Consider the following 26,967-nt stretch of genomic DNA (forward strand, 5'->3'; position numbering starts at 1 on the left):
GATAGTTCTCAGGGCCATCATGGCACGGTAGCACTCGCGAGATGTTATAAACCAGCGTACGTGTTCGGCATCGAGCGACCTCCCAATTGAAAAGCGATTGTCTGATAACTTGACGCGACTCCACTCTCCAGTTGCCTTATCATATGGTCTATGAACGCAAAAAATAATGAGACTTTCCAATACTGTTTTGGCGTGGTTGCAGGGGGATTGGCTCCGGTAGTCTGTCAACCACATCGCCTCGGCATATTTTCAACGATATCGAAGGGATCTGATAATTCTAATGCCGATTGGTACATCTCATTCCAAACTGATGAACTGTACACTGTAAAATGTGCTCCAAAACTACATATCTAAGACTGAGTATTACAAATTCAAAAGTAAAAATCTTGTAAAAGATACAAGTAACCTTCCGATTTTGTCATATTCTCCAAAAAAAAATTATTTTGAAACCAAATGTCGTTACTTAATGATATTTCATCAATTAAAAAAAGTGACAACATAGGTGTTTCCTTTAACATTCCATTTATAAATTTTTATTTTGCCATTTCTTTTTTTTGCATGCCGAATCAATGTGCACGCAACTTCGGAGCTACGATCTTTTTCTGAATGAACAGCTTCATCAACACTTGTAACTAGGTTGTCAAACTCTTATCCGGGATAGACGGAAAAGACACCAACAGTCTCCGATTCCGATTGACCAACTACTCTCTCTCTCTTCTGCTTTTTTTTTTTTTTTTTTTTTTTTTTTTTTTTTTTTTTTTTTTTGTGAAAATGACGTGGATGCACGTGCTGTCGTGCCTCCGGGTAGCTACGCCCCTGCTTGTCTTAAAAGCTTATCTTATGCCCTGCTGGTTTGAACAGGGTCCCTTTTTCATATCCTGCTGGTTAGAAATGGATCGCTTTTTCATGCACTTTTTTGGGAGCAGGCCCAGCAGGCACACAACGTTGAATCAACGTTGAAAATATGTTGAAATATGGTTGTTGCGTTGATCAACGTAAAATCAACGTTGTAACAACGTCAATCCTATCAACGTTTAAAATACGTTGTTGAATCAACGTTGATTTGTGGTTAAAAATTTCAACGTTGAACTGTCAACGTTGATTCAACATTGAATTTGAGTTGATGCTTTCAATGCTTTAATTGGTTGAAAATATAACGTTGATAAAAGGTTAAATTAAGGTTGATGACTTTAAGTGTCGACCAAGATTTCAGTCAAGATGCGTTTGAACAAACTTTGTATAGTCCTTTTTGCAGAAATAATCACTTTTTATTTATACTGGTGAACTGATGGTTTTTAATTAATTCAATAATTACTGTTGCATATATAAATTAATCTTTAAAAATAAAAATATGAGAATTTCTCGAAACGGATATATCTTTTTTCTAAATTGCGCATGCGTATGAGGCAAACATTTCGAATTTATTTGCGCCAATTTTGATCACCACATCAAGTGAACAGTTGCTATATGCAGTGCAAAGTAAGTATATTTTTCTTTTATTGTTTGATTTAATAATAGTTATATGAAAATTTAATGTTAACAATACTGTAGCTGTAATTTTATGAGTAAAGTGATTAAGGCAGCTCAGATATAATGTATAATTATACACGTAGTTGTTATATTCCATTAGATAAAATACACACTGTTTTTAAATCTCGGAGGAACAACAAAGTTGACCTTAAGATATATTTGTACATTTATTGGTTGAGGCAAACTAGTATGTGAAGACTTGAAAACGGGGGAGTATGTGTGTTTTAATTAACAATGATTTGGTAATTTAAAGCGTTGAAAAGCTGTAATACTTTGGCAAAGAATTATTGCAGATATTGGGAGGGTGGAGTCATAAAATATCATGGAACTTTGGATAGAATTAAAGAATTTATTCGTCTGGCAAATAAAAGTAATCAATTGAAGTTCACAAATGTGATCGCATACTAGTTCTTTTGCATGCTTTATGTGTTGATATAATTAAAAGTCAAAGATTTACAACACATGGCATTCTTGACCTTGCTACACATTTAAAACAAACAAATTCTTTTCTCTGGGTCAGAATAGATGTCACTCACAGCCTCAACTCACAGCATGTATTCCTAGGATTTATTAATGAAGAAATACCGCAGATAAGAAACATGTGTGACCATAACAAATTAATACACAATAATCTAACCAATGTTTAAGTGGTTTATATGATAACGTCTAAAAAGATGCTTTATCAATTAACCATAGTGAATTATTACAGCACAAAAAATTCAAGGTAATAAAAATATTCCTATAGTATAATTCACTTTTAATATCTAAGCTTAATCCATGATGATATACATGTAAATGTAAGATTAAATATGACGTATCACGAAAGTTGGAAAGATCAGAATTTATTGCAATTTGAAGAAAAATGTAAACACAGGTTCAAAGTTAAACACTAGCTTCTTGCGTTTATCAAGTCCATGCCGAAATATCTTTTGATAAAGAATTTAGATGTAACGTATGACATATATCAATATAATTAATTTTATGTGAATAATATTCATTTGGAATTTTACACAAATTTTGTAAGTGTTTCGCACATATGAAACTTTTATTTTCATGTAAAAGAGGGATTTGACAGTTTGGAAATGCTGCAATTATAATATTTATAATATTTCTTTTTTGTAGATGTCTAACCAATGAGATGTCTAACCAATAAACTAGCTCTGTCGGAAATTACAAATACAAAACGGGTATGAGGAATAAACATGCCTTTGGTGATTCCAACTAGATTGAAATAATAAGAGGTGAGTATTAAAATATATTTCATTGTTTTTCCACATTAAAAGCGTGCGACATTTTGTCACAATTCCTTTTAAATGTGCTCTAGGATCTTTGTCTACTAAAATCTATAGGGTTTTCTTTTATATTAAAATTATAAATTATTTTCTATCTGAACTCATGTTTAAAAGTACATGGTACCTCTCAATGGATATTAAAAGAAAAAAATAATAGCATTGTTGCACAGTGATTATTTGTTCACATATGACACTAGTGTTCTTTACAAAATTAGCCAAGGTATGTTCATACAATATGTTTTTTTTTCTGTTGTAGATGCTGTAAACGAATGTTCAATGAAGACTACAATATGGAACAACAGTGCAAGATGCCTAGAATATGTCTCTGAAATATCTGGGAATGTACCTAGCATAAGGACTTATTTTTCAAAATAAAATTAAGTATTCAGATTGTGTTTGTTTGAAATTTTGAGATGCATAAGTGGGCAACTTGTTGTATAATTAGTGTTTTATGTAACAAATATTTTTTGAGTGTGAACAGAATAGATGAAGGTACAACATGTACAATTTCTATCAATAAAAATGAAGGCACAAAAATCAGGGTTGGCAAAGTATTACCCACCCGGGAATTCCCGGGCGGGAAAACCCGGGTTTTCCCGGGCTGGGCAATACTCCCAGAAATGGGTAAGAGTGGGCATTACTGGGCAATATGATTTTTTAAGCTTATTTTAACACAAAATAGTAAAGACTTGTTATAGTTTCATAGTATAACAGCTAAATATATACTTTTTATACAGATAACCATTGACAGTCATTTCTAGAAAATTCATTCTCTTCTCTATTAATTTTATATGTGGGCAGAATACAAGATTTGCACATTTAAAGATATTAATTACCAAGTATTGTTTCAATAATCCAAACTTTGAAAAATGCATTTTATTGCAGTGTTTAAGTGAATTACTAATTTTAATTGTTATACATTCATAATGCTAAATAAACACCCTACAGGGTCATGTCATTAACACTTATAAAATTGAAAGGACTGATAATTGTTACATAAACAAATCTGTGTTCTAATCTGAATAATTACTTATTAATTAGTGACAGTACATATACATTATTTAAATGTGATGTTTCTTTAATACATGTAATTGTTAATTCTTAATAGGAGCTATATTCATTTGAGAAAAAAAAATGATTTATTTGCCTTCTACATTTGTATTTACAGTTTGCCAATCTAGACAAATGCCTAACAAACAAAATAGGGTATAAATATCTTATTAAATGTATTGCATTTGTGTTTATCACTGAATCTTCTTTAAAATTCAGACAAATATTTTATATTACCCAGTATTGCCCAGTATTACCCACTAAAACCCAGTAAAACCCGGGTTTTCCCAGTATTTCCCACTGGGCTGGGCAATACTCATAAAACCCGGGTTTTTGCCAACCCTGACAAAAATGTATGCTAACTGAACAACATACTACATGTACACCAACCACCAACACATGACTATCCAACTTAATAGAACATATACTTTTGCGAAACTTTTACTACACATTAAATGGCATTTATGGATATAATAAAGGGTAACGATTTCAGCTGTTAACAAACCTCAATTCAACCAGTGTTCAACATCATATTCTCAACATTTACCGCATTAACAGTCTACCTGGCCACAATTCCCACCTATTTTCAACATACACTGACCACAGTTCAACCAACATTCGACATGTTATCAGCATACACTGACCACAGTTCAACCAACATTCGACCTTATTTAAACATACACTGACCACAGTTCAACCGAAATTCGACCGGATTTCAACATACACTGACCACAGTTCAACCAACATTCAACCTGATTTTAACACGCAACAACCACAAATCAACCAACATTCGACTTGTTTTCAACCTACATTGACCACATTTCAACCTGAAATCGACTTGTTTTCAACATACCTCCACCAAATTTAGACCAATATTCAACCTAATTTCAACGTTGGACGCTGACGTTGAATCAACGTTGTATTTTCAACGTCATATCAATTTTCAATCCAACACTACTTTTCAACATTGATTCAACGTTGAAATCTGACGTGTATTCAATGTTGATTCAACGTTGTTGTGCCTGCTGGGGGGTCTTTTTTAATCAAAGTATTTGTCTACAACAGGATCGCTAATTTAACTGTTTAATATGGTCTAGAACCCGGTCTCTGTCTATAACATATACATTTTCTGAGCGTATATCTAGAACAGGATATAAATTTTAAGAGGTTGTCTAGAACAGGGTATGTTTTTCAATATTTCTGTTTAGAACAGGGTATGTTTTCTGGTTAGAACAGGGTATGATTTGGCAAGTGCTGTCGGCACAGTTATAACCGAAATGAGTAGTCAGTACCCCGGCCCACCCCGGGCTTATCTTGCTTATTTTCTGCTATATACCACCATGCATGCTTTACGTGCTACATTTTGCAAATGTTTTGTGCTGTTTAATTTTGTGCATGTTTATATTATGTTGTATGAATGTTAGATATCCTTGCTTGTATACTATGCCGACTCTAAATAAAGCTTATTCATTTATTATTTATGATCCCGCTCGAGACAGGATATCTGGAACATAATATTATGACATAATAGCCGATCATAATAGTCCCAGATGATAAACATATGCTGCTGCAGATAACTGATCTCTGATTGTATGTGCAGGTAAACATTTTGTAATCAGTATGGAAAAGATCAGATCATATGGCAAGCCGTTCTCGTCAAAACTATGTTTAAACCCTTTTTTCGAAAAAAATACACACTGAGATTTAAAAACCTAAAATAAAACACTGAGAAATCGAAATTACACACTGAGATTTGAAAAAAAAAATAAACACACACTGAGAATTCAAAATTACACACTGAGATTTTAAAAAGACACACTGAGATGAAATAAATTGAAAAACACACACTGAGAATTGTTAATTACACACTGAGATTTCAAAAATACACACTGAGATTAATATGCAAATTACTAATGAATATTCATGAGATGAATAATTCAACAGATTAATATCTTGATCTCAAGAACTCTTGTCATTATAATGAAATGCGATTCCTTCAACCAACATTCGTAATAAATTTCAAGACTTAACATCGCTCATATTCATAAGTTTGTTGCCTATAATTCAGATCATTACTACCAGTGTATCGGGATGATTTTTTTAACTTAAAACCGTGGGTCCCTTTTCAAAAGTCTTCCAACTGTTTCCCTGATTTCGCTAGTTAATCTTTTATATTTTTGTTACCTTTATATGCTATAATAGACACTTGAGTAAAAATTTCACTGCATTCTTTTGCAGATTGTTCGAATGTTTTCTTATAATTTTAATAAAGTTTTTCACCATTTGGTTATATTTTGTAATAAGAGTAAGTGGGTATTTTTCTTTTTCTTGTATTTCTAAAGTTTTTTTTATTAATAATTTGGAACCAAATCGAAGCACTAACGAGTTCTGTCCCCTTGTTGTTTTAAGCTTGTAATAGATTCAGATTAAGTATGCTAATAAGATATGTGCGCATAAAAAGTGCGCACAAATCTCAGTGTGTAATTTTAAATTTCTCAGTGTGTAATTTTAAATTCTCAGTGTGTTATTTCAAATTCTCAGTGTGTGTTTTCAGTTTATTTATTCTCAGTGTGTCTTTTTGAAATCTCAGTGTGTAATTTTCAATTCTCAGTGTGTAATTTTCAATTCTCAGTGTGCGTTTTTCATTTTTGTAATCTCAGTGGGTCTTTATGAAATCTCAGTGTGTAATTTTCAATTCTCAGTGTGTAATTTTCAATTCTCAGTGTGTAATTTTCAATTCTCAGTGTGCGTTTTGAAGTTTTAAAATCTCAGTGTGCTTTGTTGTAATTCTCAGTGTGTAAATTTTTCGAAAAATGGTTTTGACGAGAACGGCTTGCTATAAGATCAGATCAGATACGATGATAAGAAAACACTATTTTGACTCGGCATTTATTTTTAAAATAAATATACATAGATTTTTACCGAATATGAAAAAGAGACATACATGTACAAAATCTCTCGTTTAAGCATAAATTTGGAACCAGCATGATAAACATAGGCGGATACCCGATCAAGGGGGCATGGGCCCCCTTTCGTGGAAAAAAATTGGTTGATTATATAGGGACTCACTGACGCATGACTGGATCCCCCCTACCCCTTAGGTCCAGAGGCGGATTTAGGGGGGTCCAGGGGGCCCGCCCCCCCCTTTTTGGGAAAAAAATTGGTTGCTTATATAGGGAATCACTGAAGCATGACTGGAGCGGGCCCCCCTTAGGTCAGTCAGTGGGCCCCCTCTTATGGAAATTTCTGGATCCGCCACTGAGGTCAGTCAGCGCCCCTTTATAAAAAGTTCTGAATCCGCCACTGATACAAGGGTCAAATGGTCCACTGGAATAAACACTATGAAAGCTTGATTTGAAAACAAGTAAAAATCGTGATTACACTTTTTTTTCTATATTAAAAATAAAAGAAGTTCATCAATTACATGCATGTATCAAAAAAATTATGAGCCACTTTAGACCTGAAAAAACCTACAGTTAAAGATCTGCAAGATGTCTGGGATATATCTTTGGTAGGCTTAACAACATCAGAAACGACATTTTTTTTAGTGTAGTTATAAAGAAATTGCTGAATTTAAAAAAAATAAACATATTTACATATATAGAACTCGAAAGTTCGATGGGGACACTGAAGTGCGATGGAATATAACACAGGCACTCGTCTCAGAATTGTCTTTCCTATATACCTTAATTTATATAACACTATAAAGGTATATAGGAATGGTTTTTTTTCTGAGACGAGTGCCTATGCTTTTATACACCACATTTAGACTTTTTCGTGGCGGCCAGTTTTTATTGGTGGAGGGAGCCGGAGTTATCGGGGAAAACCACCGACCTTCAATAGGAAAACTAAATAAATATAAAAAATACCAAAAACTATTTATATTAAATCATTTATAAACAATACGAATGAACATAAAAGCCGAGAGTGGCATTTTCTGCTAAGTAGCCACAGACAGAAAAAAAAAAGACGCCGCCGGGTGCGGGAGTTTCTCGCTACATTGAAGACCCATTGGTGGCCTTCGGCTGTTGTCTGCTCTATGGTCGGGTTGTTGTCGCTTTGACACATTCCCACTTCCTTTCTCAATTTTATTGTCATGGCATAATAATCAGCTCGTTGACTGTGGCCATTATCAGGCAGAAGCAGAAGAAAAAGAAGTATGTTGTTCGTGAACATTTTTTTTGGTTAAGAGTTGAAAACAAAACTTGTTTGGCCAATGAAAGAACTCGAGTGCATTCTGTGATTTCGTTATTTTCATTAAATCTGGTCTTACGAGGAATAAATATACTTTAGATTTTATGGAAGAATGCAAATTTCTGCAAAGGAGGTTGGTAAAACTTTTATACACTCCAATAGATTATATATTGTACCCTGATCTTCTACAAGATGATATATTATATGTCAAAAAGTTAGATATTATAAATAATGTATCAGACCACTATCCAATTCAGGCTGAAATCAACTTCAAGTTTTCAATTGGGTCAAATAAATTAAAATCATCAAAAAGAGACAAAATCTACTGTAAAGTTAATTGGGATAAACTGGATAAAGATAAATATCAAGAGTCCATAGAAAAAGGAATAGATGCATTAAAATTATATCGTAACACCACTGATGGTATTAGTGATGCATTTTCTAACATAAATAACATCATTGACTCTGCTACCAAATCAGTAGCTCCTGCGCACAAGGCATTTAGGAAACGACCGAAGCTGAAAGTGATGAATGAGAATATAGACCACGCTATTAAAGCAAAGAAACAAGCGCATGCATTATGGAAATTTCAAGGGAGGCCAGCTGACCCTTGCAATGAGCTAGTTATCAATAAAAAAACAAACAACATATGAATTAAGAAAGCAGTGCAGGAATGAAATTGCTCAAAGACGGATTAATGACAGAAAAGAAATAATTCAAGCTAGAAAAAAATCATATACGTCGAAATTTGATATACAATATCTAGATACTGTCGACAATGGATATGAGCACATAATTAAGATATGTACCGATGAGAGAGAGCATATTCCGGTTGCAATCAAAGAGCTAGATGAAGCTATACATAAGCTGAATAGAAATATATCGGCAGATATTTTTGGTGTTACTGTGGGAAGTATTTTATATGGTGGAATAAAATTAAATAGTTCCTTAGTTCAAATTATGAATGCAGCATTCAAAACCTGTATTATACCAGACATTCTTAAAGTTGGAACGCTATCCCCTATATTTAAAGAATGGAAATGTGAAGAGTCAAACATTAATTTTATGGTTCAATAAATTCAAAATAAATTATTGCCATTCATTATAAATAAATTTCTATCAAAAATAAGGCTCAAAGACCACAGGCACTTGTCTCTAAAAAATTTTTTTCTATATACCTTAATATAACACAGTCAAGGTACTTAACTAAATTTTTGGATAATGACACCCAGTCCTAAATTCCCGTTATTTTTTTATTTCTCGGTTGTCAAACCTACTTAAACTTAATATGCCGTATATCTAAATTGATTTATCTACACAATGGTATAAGACACGACTATCATTGTTGTCGGGATCATTAGTAGCAGGCCTCAGAAGTCGGTCAACGGGATGTTTTTTTGCCTTTATGGACGGCAATCAGTTTAGTTAAAACATATATCGTTCCAGTTATGCTATACGCCGTATAGGCAGGGCCGTAACTAGGGTTCGAATTCAGGGGAGGCAGGGGTTTGGGGGCCGCCAATTGAGGAAGGGGGGTTGGGGGCACAGCCCCCGCCGATTTTTTCTTCTCGCTAAAATGGCTAAAAGTAACCCGTATTCCTTCGATTTCCTTACTTTTAGTAACATCAGTATTGCTTGAACCTGGAAGCAATTTTTATGCAAAAACAAGCTGTCTGAGCCTGAGATTGCTGTCAGTGGCGTAGCTTGCATGTATGCTCAGATGCTCAAGCATCCACATCATTTTGATCAATAAAAAAAAGATTAAAAAAAAATGTGTTCGTAGGAGTTAAACTCGTATGTATCCAAATGTAACAAGAATGGAAATATGAGGATAACGTTCAATCATTTCTAAAGCAGTATGCGCGGTCTTTTATGTATCATCAATTAGTTTATGTAAACAAGATGTATCAATCGCAGAAAAATGTTCTGACTTTCTGACTTTTTTGGTGAAAAGTCTATGTCGTCAGCTACGGCAAGCCCAGACAGAGGATGACGACAGGCAGACCCGCGGAGATGTCTCATCTGAAATTGGGCCAAGCGGAAAGATGGCTTCTACATCTGACGTAGCAACGTTACTAACAACTAAACCACCATTTATATCCTGATATCGTTTCCTCTGACATGAAAGACGACGTAATAAAAACGTGAATTTGTAATAGAGTGTGATCATTCATGGGCTTATATATACCCCGCGTTTCCATCTAGATACAAATAATAATTTTTCAATAAAAGAAGAGCCAATGCTCGCCATATTGCATTTTTTTTATCTATCCAAGAAGCAAGGCCAATAACTAAAAATAATATCTAAAGAGAAATAAAAGCTTCAGAGCAAATGCAATGGGATTTCCATTATAATTTTTATTTCAAAGGGGCATAACCGTTTAAAAATATTTGACCAGGACTTATTTTTGATAGTGTCAAAGACATTGCTGATGATTTAAGTTTCATAAAAATCTGGCAAGAATTATACACATGCGAGTGCCAACAAGACCGAACAGACGGAGGGACGGACGCCCGATATTTCCATGTCCCCTGCAACGCGTTAATCGAAAGATTAATCACTATGTTCCGAAGTTCCGGCATATACAGATGTGCCGCTGTAATGGGTCCGTTTTTGAGATGTCAAATATAAGATTTGGTGGAAACTTTTACATCAAATATTTATCATGTTTATGAATTGAATGATGGTAGTTTTGAGAAAACAATAAAACTATGTTGGAAATATTCAGCCGGTAACGAATTTCTGATATCATAAAAGACTTACAATAGGAAGGAAACTTCCTCTGCTTAATTGAGCCCCTAAATGAATGTGAATAGTTCAGTTTTATTCAAAATTGTCGAAAGCAAAGTTTCATATGTGTTCTCGTACGAATATATACTGAATAACAGACAGACGGTCACACGAAAAAAGAATTAAATAAAACTATACTGAAACGGTTAACTTTCGATCAAAAATCCGGAAAATGACAGATATATCACACTGTTAAAACTGTAAACTTGTGTTGTTTATAATTTAAATTCAAGTTCTTCGTGTACATATTTCATTTTATTACTTTAAAAAAAAAATTGGTGTAGAAATTTCAGGGGAGGCAACTCCCTCCCCTGCCTCATAGGTAGTTACGGCCCTATACGGATTGGAGACATTACTTCCTAATGGGAAAAATCTAGGTCTAATCAATAAGCAATACAAAAAGATGCTGAAGCAAATACTATCGTTGACTACAAATGTAGCAGATCCTACTGTATATATCATCTCAGGTCAACTACCAGCAGAGGCTGAAATTCCATAAAAGGGGCATTCACTTTGTTTGGCAATATATGTAGTTCAGGGAAGATCAGTGGCGGATCAAGAAATTTTCATAAAATGGGGCCCGCTCCAGTCACGCTCCAGTGATTCCCTATATAAGCAACCAAATTTTTTTTCCAAAAAGGGGGGCCCGGCCCCCTCCCCCTGCCCCCCTAAATCCGCCTCTGAAGAATTCAATGAAATGGAGAATTGCAGAGAGACAGCTCAGTATTAAAAATATGAAAAGTAATAGTTGGTTCATTGAGATAAAAAAAAAAAGCTATGCCTGAAATATGACATTGATGATCCTTACAGTTTTCTTATTACTCTATTATCCAAATTCTTGTGGAAAAAAATAAATATCAACAAAGATTAATAGTGGAAAAAATTAATATCAACAAAGATTAATAGCTATTGGGAAAAACGTATTAACGATGAATCTAAATTATATCAAACACTATCATATCTGGAAATGAGTTATAAGATAGGACAATGTCATCCTATAGCAAGAACTGTAGATGTAAACATCAGAGATATTGCAAAGATACCAGTTCAATTAAAAATTGCAACTGGCACATATACATTCTCCAAACAAATAGAGCCGCCTTTAATCGAAACAAAATAGATGTTGTCTGTGTGCTATGCAACTGCAGTGAAGAGACACTTGCTCATTTTCTGCTAGGCTGTACCCGGCTTGAATATATACGTAGAGATATTCTTGAAAAGATCACCAACACATGTAGCTTGCTTTTTGCTAAATATAATTTGTCTGTAGAAATATATCTTCTCACTGTCGTAGCGAATCCTTTTGCCTATACTGTATCACCTCGGCACATATATATATAGAGCTTACTAATGACATTAGTATTCATTTAGAACCACTGTGCATGCTGTGTAGACATCTTATATATACAGATTGCACCATAAGCGATATGAATTACTGAACATTATGCCAAATAAGAAGAATAGAAAATGCGGCATTAAACATAAGTAATTTCAATAGTGTTGTCAGATCACCTCTATGCAATATATATAAATATTTAAAATTCAATTTTACAATATAAATTTTAGATTTTAAATCATACACAAGTATTTTATGTGTGGACGAAGAACTTTTATCAGTGTAAATATTTCTTACGGATCTACTGTAAATATTGGTGGAGGAGGGTACAAGTCAAATTGGCACCTGGTCAAATCGGCACCCATAGAAAAAGTCTATTTGTTTGAAGTTTATCATTCAACATTCTATGAATGATGTTTTGATTATTTTTTTTTTTCAGTGAATTAATTTTAAATAACTTATTACATAATTAACATATTTGTTGTTTTAAGTTTCAACTCTATATACATGTACAGGTAGTCAAAATCTGAATAAAAACAATGAAGCCATTACCCAAGCTGTTGTTTAATTATTGTTAATATTATACGTAGTGGTATATCTAATACTTTTAAAAACCTGCAACCCACAACCTGTATTTTAGACAATTTCTGAGGAAATTAGAAGCAATTAAAGGGAAAACTATGAGTCTTTTCCAGTACTAACACTAATCAAACTTGCATGGAAAATAATTAGCAAGAAAGAAGGTTTTCTTCAGTGAAAGTTTATACAGCATTAAACCAACAATCGTGCAAAATGCTCTACTGGTTAAAATATGCATAAAAAGTATCCAAAACCTTGAATACACGTTTTAAAAAATGAACAGGAAAAAACCTACAGAAACTCCAAATAATGTAAATAAGTCAATATTTTTTCTGAAAATACTTGATAAAAAATACGTATATTTATCATGGGTGCCGAAATTACTACATCGGGTACCGATTAAACCAGGTGCCAATTTGACTAGGTGCCGATTTGACTATACCGGGTGCCGATTTGATCAGATGCCGATTTGACTAGAATTCGATGGAGGATATTCAGTGTATATATCTTAACATTTCTTATATACCGTACTCAGGGTTCCAGGAGGTGTGCCTTAATTTGGCAGAAGATATGTACAGATAGATGGCGGGAAATAACGAGTGATGTCCCTTTGGACCGGATGTAAACAAATACACATGCTTTCCTTTTCCTTTCCCCTTACCTGATATTCCCTTTTGTTTTGAAAATGACAAGCAGATTAGTGTCAAGTTTTAAAAAAATAAACTGGACATACAGTGCAGTAACACACTTTCTGAGGCAAACTAAACAATTATCAGATCTGAGCATCTCAAAAAGATGCAAAATCAGCAATTTTCAGCGTAAATTTGATGTGAAGACCGCAGCCGGGGCAGGAACTGGGATATCCTTGTGCTTGTTAGGAGTTAAAAAAGCTTCATGCCAAACAACAGATAATATTACTGTAATTAAAACTTTCTCTATTCTCTTTTAGATGTTCAGAGTAGTGGATGTTGGTCTCTTCTTCAATGTTTAAAAAAAGGGGGGGGGGGTATCTTCATAAATGGTAGCTGTGGAACAGTACTTAGCTCAGCGCCAAAAAAAAAATTAATAACACATCAACGCTTATATCATGCTTTACATAAGAATCTCTGCTTATTTTATTATTATTTTTTCAGAGGTGGATTTAGAAAGGGGACAAGGGGGCTTGTGCCCCCCAATTCTAGGAAAACAATTGTTGATTTTATAGGGAACCACTGAAGCATGACCAGAGCAGGACCCCTTTTAGGCAGTCAGGGGGCCCTGACCTGTCAAATATTTCTAGATCCACCACTGTTATCCCTTGGTATCATCCCCTAAGAAGGATGAAGATGATGCTGGATGGCTTAATTAAGCATCCAACAACAAATGAAATGCATAATCAGGATGAGACTATGTTTGTGCTTCAAAAAGAATCAAGCTCTATGTCATTGTATGTGGGAGTCATAATTTCATGAATTTTATAAATTTGTTCCTCATGTTCCTGTGAAATAAGTTTCAGTGGAATTAATATCATGTAGGAAATATGTTCTGGGAGAATTTTTTTCACATTTAACATGTTTAATTGCTGTATAATTTGTTCCATCTCTCTAAATTAAGTTCCACACTTTACCTGGTGAAATAAGTTTTCCTTAGTTTGTGAAATTTGTTCCTTAATTGCTGAAATAAGTTCCGAGTTTGTGAGATTTGTAATGTTCCTTACCTGGTGAAATAATTTCTGTTTTTGTTCCTTACCAGTGGCCAGTCAGAGGACTTATTTAAATAAGTGATTTTCTAAATCACTGATTCAAGTAACATTATTTCCACAAAGGTTGGAAGTTAGAGCTATCTTTTTTTAATAATCACCAATTTAAGTAGTACAAATTAATCACTAGAAGAAGTGATTTAATTTTATTGTACATAGCTTTAAATATAGAATACTAATGATCCAGGGACTAATTATGTTTCTAAAATTATCAGAACCAACATCTGTGTTGATAGGATGACCAGGTCATTTCAGGTGATGACCTTGTACTGAATCTAGGATAATGACAGAAAATCACTTGTTTAAGTTAAAGTATCATACCTCACTTTCCTTCCCAAAAATCATGCACTTCTTTAAAAGTATCATTATTTTAATAATCCCCACTAACATGACTAATTTCAACACCCCAAAACTGAAATTTTTATCGCGAACAGTCGAATTTTATTACATAATCTGAAAGGTGAAACCTTGAACTTGACCATGTTGACAAGAAAAATACTCCCACTGCTGGGAAAAATCTGTTAAAAAAGTATCAGTTCATGATGTAAAGCCATTATTATAGCATTTTTTCAACTAAAATAGAATTTGCAGCTAAATGATAGCATTAAAGGCATAAACCTTGCTTGAAGCAAAAAGGTCATTTTTTTCAATTTTACTAATGAAAAGATATTATTTAAACCTATGTGTTTAAAATTTTGTTAAAACTACAAAATCACAATTTGTGACAAAACTTTGAATTTGCTACTTAAATAAGTGATTTAAAAATCACTTATTTAAGTAGCCCCCTGACTGGTGGCGGATCCTGAAATATTCATAAGTGGGGGCCCACTGACTGCCCAAGAGGGTGCCTGCTCCGATCATGTTTCAGTGATTCCTTATATAATCAACAAATTTTTTCCAAGAAAAGGGGAGGGGGCTCTGGCCCCCTGGGTCTCCCCCTAAATCCGCCTTTGCTTACCTGGTGAAATACATGTACGTTTTCTTGTTTGTGAAACATGTTTAACTGGTTAAACAAGTTATCTAATATATATGTTACAGAAAAAAATGTAGACCTACATTGTTTGTCCAGGTTGTCAACACCACAGTATTATTGTTAAAAATCTATGGAAAGTTTTTGGTCAAATGGTATACGTCAGAATTTGGCAACGTAGGAACATTCACTCATCTATCTATTAATGGGGGGGGGGGGGCGAGACCATTTTCGGGACGCCGGGATTGACCGATTTTAGCAACTGGAAATTGGGATTGCCTTTTTTAAAGATCGGGAATTCCGGATAGAAAAACATCGGGATACGGGAAACCCACGTTTTTAGCCATGGGAAATCGGGATTTTTATGTTGAAATATAACGGGATTGACAAAAAACTGTACCTTGGACAGATAAAAGTGCCATTTTCATAATACTTCAATCAGAATCGCATCTAGAAACAGAGTAGATCCAGATCTTATTGTTATTTTCTGCTCGTTTTTATGCCCCACCTACGATAGTAGAGGGGCATTATGTTTTCTGGTCTGTGCGTCCGTTCATCCATCCGTCCGTTCGTTCGTCCGTCTGTCCCGCTTCAGGTTAAGTTTTTGGTCAAGGTAGTTTTTGATGAAGCTGAAGTCCAATCAACTTAAAACTTAGTACACATGTTCCTTATGATATGATCTTTCTTATTTTAAAACGAAATTAGACTTTTGACCCCATTTTCATGGTCCACTGATCATAGAAAATGAAAGTGCGAGTTTCAGGTTAAAGTTTTTGGTCAAGGTAGTTTTTAATGAAGTTCAAGTCCAATCAACTTGAAACTTAGTACACATGTTCCCTATTGGTTGATCTTTTTACCTTTAACGTGTTCAAGGCCAAATTAGATTTTTTACCCAATTTCATGGTCAATTGAAAATGGTAAATGATAATGCAAGTGGGGCATCCGTGTACTTTGGACACATTCTTGTTTTAAAGTAACCGTAGCCAGTGCCATATATTTTATATCCACTGTACGTGAATGAAATGCTAACCAAAATTCATGATAAATGTCTAATCTCCTTGGTATTAGTGTCGCTCTGATTTAGAGGATCAGTATACCCAAAGAGGGTGGTAAAGGTTTTTTTTCGTGCAACGTGTTTTGCCATTTTTAATTTCAACCTTCTGTGAAAATAGTTCGCGGTTCACTGTGAAATTGGTAAAAATGGCAACATGCAAGCATTTTTTTTATTTTTTGTTCATCGTGAAATTTGAATTTTATTTCGCGTTTGTCCGTGAACATAACACCTCTTTACAACCCTTCCCAAAAGTTAGACTTGATTTGGATATTTTCAATAAGAGTAAGATTATGTAAGACCTAAAAGAAAACACATGTGTTTCCGGTACCCTTAAATATATCTACCCCAATTATAAGTACCTATAATCTAACTCTACAACTAAAGTTTTTTGTATGTTATGTGGACAAGCACTTATAAAGTCAGAATTTTTCTTCCATATGAACCAGTCAAAAACGTTTGAAAAAAAAATAATTTTGCTTTCCTACCTATCCTAATTTTTTAGGGGATGTTACCTGAAACACCTGTATTTTTTCTTGGCCTTACTACACAGATAATTTCACAGACACAGTCAGTTTCTCTATAATCGAATATCATATAAAAATACTTATGACATTCTACAATTTTGAAGAAAACAAATACCCCAACTTGACGTGTTTAAAATGTACGTACTGAATATATTGTCAAAATGCACAAATTCAGGAAAGCAAATAATTAAGAAAAACATTACTCAGAGGGTTTAATTTTCAAAGTTTACCAGGACGGCCTCCTTCAAAAGATGTGTCAGATGTGTCTATTCGTTACCTAAAATAGTGGAGGACCTCTTTAATAAATAAATGGTGATTTCTTGTTTATCGGGATCGGGATTTATAACAAAATATGTCCGGGATTTCGGGATTTTCTGATATTAAAACCGGGAAATCGGGATGAGACCCCCTCTAGCCCCCCCCCATTAATTGATTATAATAATTATTTCAATTTTACATTTTAGGCTCCAGATCCCAGCACACTTCTGTCAGAAACATTAGTAAGGAATGCATCGTTTGCTGTTGTGGAGTCGACGACAGCATTCTTGTCACAAGTCACAGTCAGTCTGGTGGAAAGTTGTGAACAATATACAAAGGTAATAATTACAGATGAGTAAAAGGCAGCTATATCATGTATATCATGGCTATGGTGTAAACATTGATGAAACAGCAACACCCCCTCCCTTCTCCCAATAAAAAAAAAAGAAATATTAAATGAGATTTACACAAAATTAATGTACCTGTTAAGATGTTTTGAAGAATAATTGTACATGAACACATCACTTATTTTAGTTCTTTGGCTAAGGATAGATTTCATATTAAAATGTGGTGAAAAAACATAATCACATTATACATGCACTTTCAAGAAATACATGTAGGTTTTGTATGTACCCCCATCACTTTCCCCATTACATTTGAAGTATGTCTTGAAGAGCAGTTTTAAATGTACATTTTTGTAGGCAATATTACTTATATTTGTACATGTCATTTTTTTTTATAGAAGATTCCTTATATTTGTACATAATAGAAAAACAAAGGATATGAGGTTTCTATCTATGACACAAAATCAGTACATGCACAAAAAAAAATACACAAAAAGCAAAGGAACAGCAAAGCCTTCAACACGGGGCAAAAAAACTTACCTTGCATGTTCTTTATACAATATTACTAATATTTGTAAAATGTAGTTATAATAGAAAATCAACATAAAAAAACTGAAACATTTATCTGCAGGCTCTGTATATTTTGATGAAATTAATGGATTACAGACTCAAGGTTCTCGGTAATGGAGAAAGTGAACAGAAAATAGCTGATTTAATTATAGAGGCCAGAGCATCAGTCAATAAATTAAAGTCAAGAAATCAGGTACAAAGTTTTAATATTTTCAAAAACAATTCTTTTGAACATAAGTCCCTGGTTTATGTATATAAGGAATCTTTAAATCTTTTACGCCCCACCTAGGAACATTACTTTTTTTGGCTGTGCATCCGTCCTTTTGTCTGTCTGTCCGGCTTCAGGTTAAAATTTTGGTCAAGGTAGTTTTTTTTATGAAGTTGAAGTAAAATCAGTTTAAACTTGGTACACATGTTCCCTATGATATGATCTTTCTTATTCTAATGCCAAATTAGAGTTTTGACCCCAATTTTTCATTTTTATGGTGTCTGTTTTTACCTTTCATGAGTTATGTCCCTTCACAAATGGAAAAATTGTTGAATTTTTTATTTCTGTTCTCTAACTAAGTTTGCCTCATTTAAATGTAATGAATCTTTTACACAATGCTTATAACCACAAAAACATATGAGATCAAGTTTGAATTTTTGTGGCATCGCTTTTACCATTCTATAATAATGCCCCTTTACAAATGGAAAAATTCCCAAATTTTTGTTTCTATTCTCTCAGGCCAGGTTTTTTTAATTTGTTGGTTTACGGATCCGCGGACCCTATTTTTCTGATTTGCAGAATAAAAAAATAAAATAAATTATCCTTGAAATATAAATAAAATATTCTCTTTTATGAAATGAAATGCATTAAACACTAACAGAATTGATAACACTGCGTTTCTGAAAAAATAAAACTTTAATACGTATCTAAAAATAAACAAATCAATCATAACTGATCTTGAAATGTCGTTTGCGCGAATAATTTTGTGGATTGAAACCCGTGATTAAAACCCTTTTCACAATTAGTTCTTTTCCCATATTTGTCATCATTCCATAAGATGCATAAGTTCATAGAAACATGGAAAATGGACTTATCCAAATGTCGAAGACATCAAGTTAAAGTACTAATTATAAACAAATCATTTGGCACTTTCTTGTTTTAATTTAAAAAAATCATCCAATTTGATATAAAGCCTGATATCCTCGTTTTTTTCCATATTGCGTTTTTGACGTGTTTTCATTTTTTTCTTTATCAGTTTTTCGTGCTTGAAGATGATTATTCACCAAGTTTCCTGAAATTAATAAAGAGCTACGCAGATCTGTTTTTAGCTCACCTGGCCTAAAAGGCCAAGTTAGCTTTTCTCATCACTTGGCGTCCGGCGTCGTCTGTCGTCCGTCGTCCGTCGTCGTCGTTAACTTTTACAAAAATCTTCTCCTCTGAAACTACTGGGCCAAATTAAACCAAACTTGGCCACAATCATCATTGGGGTATCTAGTTTAAAAAATGTGTCCGGTGACCCGGCCAACCATCCAAGATGGCCGCCATGGCTAAAAATAGAACATAGGGGTAAAATGCAGTTTTTGGCTTATAACTCAAAAACCAAAGCATTTAGAGCAAATCTGACATGGGGTAGAATTGTTAAACAGGTGAAGATCTATCTGCCCTGAAATTTTCAGATGAATCGGATAACCCGTTGTTGGGTTGCTGCCCCTGAATTAGTAATTTTAAGGAAATTTTGCTGTTTTTGGTTATTATCTTGAATATTATTATAGATAGAGATAAACAGTAAACAGCAATAATGTTCAGCAAAGTAAGATTTACAAATATGTCAACATGACTGAAATAGTCAAGTGACCCCTTTAGGAGTTATTGCCCTTTATAGTCAATTTTTAGCCATTTTTCGTAAATCTTAGTAATATTTTACAAAAATCTTCTCCTTTGAAACTTCTTGGCCAAATTAATCCAAACTTGGCCACAATCATCTTTTGGGTTAGTAGTTTAAAAAATGTGTCCGGTGACCCGGGCATCCAACCAAGATGGCCGCCATGGCTGAAAATAGAACATGGGGTAAAATGCAGTTTTTGGCTTATAACTCAAAACCCAAAGCATTTAGAGCAAATCTGACATGGGGTAAAATTGTTTATCAGGTCAACATTTATCTGCTGTGAAATTTTTAGATGAATCGGACAACCCGTTGTTGGGTTGCTGACCCTGAATTGTTAGTTTTAAGGAAATTTTGCAGTTTATGGTCATTATCTTGAATATTATTATTGATAGAGATAAACTGTAAACAGCAATAATGTTCAGCAAAGTAAGATTTACAAATAAGTCAACATGACCGAAATGGTCAATTGACCCCCTTAGGAGTTATTGTTCTTTATAGTCAATTTTTAACAATTTTCATAAAATTTGTAAATTTTTACTAACATTTTCCACTGAAACTAATGGGCCAAGTTCATTATAGATAGAGATAATTTTAAGCAGCAAGAATGTTCAGTAAAGTAAGATGTACAAACACATCACCATCACCAAAACACAATTTTGTCATGAATCCATCTGCTTCCTTTAATATTCACATAGACCAAGGTGAGCGACACAGGCTCTTTAGAGCCTCTAGTTTTCTTGTTAGTGAAATGACGATTTAATTTCATCTTTATCCATGTACACAACCCCCCTTTTTGGAAATTATTATGTCATTCAATGTTTATGACAGCTGAGCAATAATATTTCATCAAACAAAAATTTAACAAATGATTACAAAATAGCATACCAAACATATTGTAAGAAATGTGAAATTATTTTTTTGCATATTTTTCTGTGTTGAAAGATATTTTTTACTGTTTTTTTTCGATGGACCAGACTTTTTCATCATGGGAAAAATCAGTAAACCAACAAATTAAAAAAACCTTGCCTCACTAAAGTTATCCTCAACCAAATGTTATGAAACTTATACAGAATGATTATTACAACAAAACTCAGATCTACATGTCATGTAGTAATGTCCATTAATATTGTTATATGCATCTTCTGTATCCCATGGACACATTTTAATTTTTCATTGGAAATTCCATCTGTTAATATATATAATGAGACCATTTTGTGCATCTTTAAAACTATTTTGCAATGTTTAAAGACATTAATAATAATAAATGTTATAATTTAAATACAATTTATTTAGTCTTGAAATTAAAATTGTTGATTTTTACAAAATGGATGCAAATTGGGTACTTCATGCAATTTGGGTACTGTGATGTTACAATGCAAGCTGAGGTATCTAGGAATATGTACTAGTTGGGATGGGAAAAATAGGCCAGGGGTCACTAGACTGCATAAGTCATTGGCAGGCCCATTACAGAACCTTTATATGAGACCCAGAAGGACAAAGCCTCTTAAAAACTCATGAAATCTCTCAAGATTTACATGTTTTGTTCTGATTAAAAATATTATTATTTTTATTTTCTCTCTATCTATTTTGTACTTGCAATCCATGCTGTAGCATTTTTAGAGGCAAACCCCTTACATATTAAGAATTATTATCAACTGTTTATTGATATTTTTACAGGAATTGCAGCTTCTTTATATGTCAGCTTATAACTTGGTGAATGAGGCTTCGACAGCAGCTTATACTGCAGGTGAAATAACACTCTATATATATATATATAGCTACTTAAGGTGGTACCCAACACCTTGACTAAAACTAATTTGGCTCGTTTAATTTTCATAAAATTAATACAAAACTTTGAAAAAACTATAAAAATTTCTAAAAAATTGAACCAATCACTTTCTCGGAAAAATTTGGTTGGACAGACACTTATTTTGATCATTGAAAAGCTTAATGTTTCCTTAACAATAACAATGTGATTAAAATGTTTAACTGATTTTACAGAGTTATCTCCCTGTAGTGTTGGGTACCACCTTAAACAAGAGAAAAAATCAAAGTAGAACAAAACAGGAGGTACAAATAATTGTCCTAGTCTCCGTAATGCAAAATTTTTACTTTCCGTAGAATACACTGCCAATGAAACACAAAATATGATTTATAACAGTGAAGATTAAGCTGCTCCATCTAAACCTGCAGCAAAAATACTCCATTATACAGTGGCTCAAAATTTTAAACAACTCATATATAGATATAAGAAGATGTGGTATGAGTGCCAATGAGACAACTCTCAATCCAAGTCATAATTTGTAAAAAGTAAACCATATCAGGCCAAAGTACAGTCTTCATCACCGAGCCTTGGCTCACACCGAACAGCATGCATACTATAAATTCAGAAATTATTGGGAGGTTTTTATTCATGCAAATAATGCGACTCAATCAGTATCACAATAATAAGAACTCACATTCTTATATTTGTTACATACATTTTCCTGAAATTGCAATGATATATCTCTCATTTGAGTCCATGCAATCTATAAAATTTTGAAAAACTAATACACACAATTATTTCAGAATTTACAGTTTATATTTGGTATAGATGCTTTACCAAATCTCATGAAAGGATGAATTTTAAACATGGACTAATTAACACTAACTATTATTTACCCATCATTTAGGTCAGGCTTTTCCCACTAAATCATAAGTAACAGTTGTTCTCTTTCATAAAACAGTTTTCAATCAATGTTTAAGTACTGAATTAGATTTAAAACTATTTGTATTACTAGATTTCTATTGTTTATTTTTCTGATGTTGGGCGTTGCTGTTGCAAAAAAATGCACATCTTATCTCCTTAAACAGTTTTAAAAAGTATTGAAGATACTTTCTTTGATATAAATAAATAAAGATCCTATTTAAGTTAATTAATCAATTATTTGTAAAAATATGTCAATTATAAACTTTTTAGAAAACAATTATTGCAAGTAAAACAATTATAAGGTTGTCCCCGTAACCTTCTTACACTTTTCAAATTGACAGGCATGAGATTAAATTACTTAATATATACACAATATGAATACATCACTTTGACTTTGACTTCAAAATATAAACTATAGATATTTTAAAATTAGATCGTAATATTACCAGAAAAGAAAATTTATAAATTCTAATGGAGTCATCATATTCTTGCATTAATAAATACCACATGCTTGTTAAGTGCATGTGTTCATACCAAAAAATAAACATGTGTCTGTAATTAAGAACATTTAATTAGTCCCTAATATTATAACCTGGAACCAAGCTTGAACATACTTATCGATTATAAGCTATTGACAAGTGACAATAAATAGAAATAAAATTCAGTTAAAGGCATACGATACAGTTTTGATCCTGTATTTACAAGTTCATGAAAATTTGGATATAGGCTATTTTTTACCTGATTAAATCAAATATGTAATAAAAAATATACATTCATGTGCTACTTTTTGAGTAAAATGAGGTCGAAATTTTGTATATTTTCTCAAAATTCAGATTTGTGGCCGTAATTTCTTTTTCAAAAGAAAGACATAACTTTTTTGTCATAAAAGATAAACACAAATTGTTTTTTGTTAAATAATCGGTAATTTCTGTATTTTATAAGTATTCTAAAACATTGTGTATTTTGTATTCAGAAATAACTCATATTTATCAAATGTTCATGAATTGAAGAAAATACGTCATTTTTTGCTGCATGTTTATCAAAATTAAAAAAAATCCTCTATTTACAGTTTTATAAAATTTGGGTCATATAATCTCCCTGCAAAATGAAACAAATTGCTGTTTTGAAAAATAGGGGTCCATGAACTCGTTTTCAAATTAAATAAGTTTGAATGATAAAAATCAGTCGAAAAATGCATCTTTTCCCGATATGTCACAGTTTGACGTCGCGAAAATAACATTTTACGTTAGCAACGTCATTACCTCCCCTGTAACTGTATCGTATGCCCTTAAACACATTTGTCAATTTGAACCTTTAATTTGATTAAACCACTTCCATTCATAAATTTGTAGTTGTGTATTACAAAGTTACCACATGTGTTCATCTTGTCCATTGGTTGTATTTAAATAGATTTTTATTATTGACCAATGAAAAAAAAATTTGATATTTAATTCATCAGGAAAGCCATTCTTAAAAGCGTTTCGTATTTGTATGTCGATCTTTCCCCTTAGTTTGAGCTAAAGCTTTCAAGAAAAAAATATTTATAAGTTATAACCATCTAACTCAAAAGATCTATATTATCTGTTTCTGTCTTAATTTACAGGTAACTATATTTTCAAAAACATCGTTTAAATGATAAGAAATAAGATGGTTAGTTTTAACAGATTCTGAAAGCATTGTTTATGTATTCTTTTCCTTACAACAATGTTTTTATAGCCGTCGCTCACGCATCACTGGTTCTATTATTGACAACTCAATACACATCAGTTTTGTCAGACGAACATGTAATTCCCGTCAAACTAGATAAATCAAGTACATTAATTTAAATACTATAGCTAACGTTACTTAATACACACGTTATCGTTAACGCGAGTTATTAAAGGGACATAGTTATCTGAGAGTATGAGAGTGATTACAGTAAACATCTAAAACGCTGGACGAAAGTCTAAAAATAAAGAAGAACGGTTAAAAATAAAGAAGACGTCTAACTCACTGTCAAACATCCAATTTTCTGTCAAACATCTATAGTTAAAGATTACTGGTTATCTTTTAACCATAGTCCATATTTTTAGATGTTTTATGGGCTTCTAGATAATAATTGTTGTGTGAGATTATTGTGAATAAATGGTTTCTATTTATCTCACACAACAATCAAATCATATAAAAATTGATCAAGATTTTCACTAAAGTTGAACCCAAGAAAATTGACAAAATGTCTAGGTTGATATATTTTTTTTTATGAGATTGATTTACCTTGTATGCATCGTTTGTTTATGTGTTACATATAATTTTTTTCTTTCCATTTTTTTTTTACATAGATTAGTTTTCTCGTTTGAATTGTTTTACATTGTCATTTCATGGCCTTTGAATGTAGCTGACTATGCAGTATGGGCCTTTACTCTTTGTTGAAGGTTGTACGGTGACCTATAGTTGATAATTTCTATGTCATTTGGTCTCTCGCAGAGAGTTGTCTCATTGGCAATCATACCACATCTTCTTTTTTATATCTTACATTTTTCTTGAGCTTTTGGATTTAAAACTGGACAGTGCATTCATAAACTGTATAAAAGTTAAGTTTGTGAGTGTATCTGTTTACACATCAATAACATAACAAAACATTACAATCATATATGTTATGATATTTGTTTGAATATAAGCTTTCATGGAATCAACATTTTGTTTACATCTGTAAAAAAAAGTAGTTCATGTAGCATGGCCTATTAACATGTATTTAAAACCCAGAAAAGAAATTAAATATATGACCAATAACAGCCCAGTTCTTGTAGATGATTGCAAATCAATTGTAAGAAATACATCAAATAAATTAACCAAGGTAATTATCTGATTAGAAAAGTTAATTTGCCAATAATAATATTAAATCATAAGATAATACCAAATGATTAGTTTGGAAAATATTAATTGACATTATATGAAAGAGAACAAAAACTAATTTTTTCTGCCTTATTTTCTTATTAGGTTCTGAATTTCATAGCACTGTAGCCACAAGCATGATACAGAGTTCAGAAGTACATTTATCTAAATTTCAAAGGGATTTAAATGATGCAGAAGCAGAGATGAGGAAAATGGAAGCTAATGTGATACTCGTTGAGTCAGAATACATGGAGAAAAAAATAAAAGCACATGAAAATAGGGATGTAGAGAATGATGACTTATTGAATATAGAAACTCATAATGGTGAAACTAATTCTGAAGATAATTTTCAGCATGATGGTTCATTTGATTCAGAAAAAAATGAAAATGAGACCTAATTTTGTATTAAAGATAACCACAAGTCAATAAATTTTCAATATGTCATGCATACAGAAATAAATGTATTATAATGAAATGTAACCTTTCTTTTTTGTTTTGTAAATATATGTGTGAATATTGTTTCTGCTTAATACTAAATCATCACAACCAATGAATTTTGACTACAATTTCTTTTAAGCCACAATAGATTATTTTTTCTGTATATATCCTCATGTTTTCTTCAATCTTACTTTAAAAAAAAATTACTCCTTTTGTTTTTAGTGAAGAACATGGCATTACATACTTGTTAGCTTCCTGCATCTGCATATGACTGGGTGATAAATTTATTTGTTACTGCTTCAGAAGCCAATATTACATGTATACTAGTAATTATGAAGACACATTATGGATGTGATATAAAGATACCATGCGTGTGTGAGTTTAGCTCACAAGGTAAACAGTACACTGGAAGACATGCTATCTAATTTAAAATTAACTATTGTTCTGACTAAAATAGAACTTAAAAACACTGAACATATAAGTAAATTCGAATAGGGGGAAGTCCATGAAAAATTCAAACTTTACTTTACATACATGTAATGTTGAAGGCCGTATCTTGAAATATAATGGTTTACTTTTATAAATTGTTACTTGGATGGAGAGTTGTCTCATTGGCACTCATACCACATCTTCCTATATCTATTTGTCTATATCAACAAACAGAACAACAATGAAACAACTGTCATGTTTTCAAAATATATAGTGAAATCCTGCCAGATACCGCGAAAATGACGGTGAGACCCCCTGGTCTTTAAATGTTTATAAAATTCGATAAACTTTTAGACTATGTATATATACAGATGGTATCAAAAGCATAGATTTCCTATAATAAAAATGTCATCTTCAATATATCTAAGAAGGGCTT

At 32.7% G+C, this 26,967-nt stretch overlaps 1 protein-coding gene and 1 long non-coding RNA gene across 2 annotated transcripts; both read left to right on the forward strand.

Moving 5' to 3' along the window:
• The first annotated feature begins 934 nt into the window (after window positions 1–934).
• LOC143083430 (uncharacterized) lies at window positions 935–3,210 on the forward strand. Its single transcript, XR_012980701.1, has 3 exons — window positions 935–1,479; window positions 2,653–2,771; window positions 3,079–3,210. It is a non-coding gene; the product is annotated as an uncharacterized LOC143083430 (long non-coding RNA).
• Window positions 3,211–13,399: 10,189 nt separating this feature from the next.
• LOC143081851 (diablo IAP-binding mitochondrial protein-like) lies at window positions 13,400–26,139 on the forward strand. The gene is made up of 5 exons (XM_076257526.1): window positions 13,400–13,691; window positions 17,523–17,654; window positions 18,292–18,423; window positions 21,782–21,851; window positions 25,770–26,139. The coding sequence occupies exons 1-5, from the start codon at window positions 13,458–13,460 to the stop codon at window positions 26,060–26,062; spliced, it is 861 nt and encodes a 286-aa protein (XP_076113641.1). The 5' UTR covers window positions 13,400–13,457; the 3' UTR covers window positions 26,063–26,139.
• The last annotated feature ends 828 nt before the right edge of the window (window positions 26,140–26,967 follow it).

This window comes from Mytilus galloprovincialis, chromosome 7, assembly GCF_965363235.1.
Source record: "Mytilus galloprovincialis chromosome 7, xbMytGall1.hap1.1, whole genome shotgun sequence".
Classification (NCBI taxonomy): Eukaryota; Metazoa; Mollusca; class Bivalvia; order Mytilida; family Mytilidae; genus Mytilus; species Mytilus galloprovincialis.

Excerpts from the sequence above, each read along its gene's own strand:
- LOC143081851 (XM_076257526.1), top strand. The coding sequence starts at position 13,458 with ATGACAAGCAGATTAGTGTCAAGTTTTAAAAAAATAAACTGGACATAC. Across the intron at positions 13,692-17,522 it reads AAACAACAGATAATATTACT|GCTCCAGATCCCAGCACACT; the intron begins GTAATTAAAACT and ends TTTACATTTTAG. Across the intron at positions 18,424-21,781 it reads AATTAAAGTCAAGAAATCAG|GAATTGCAGCTTCTTTATAT; the intron begins GTACAAAGTTTT and ends ATATTTTTACAG.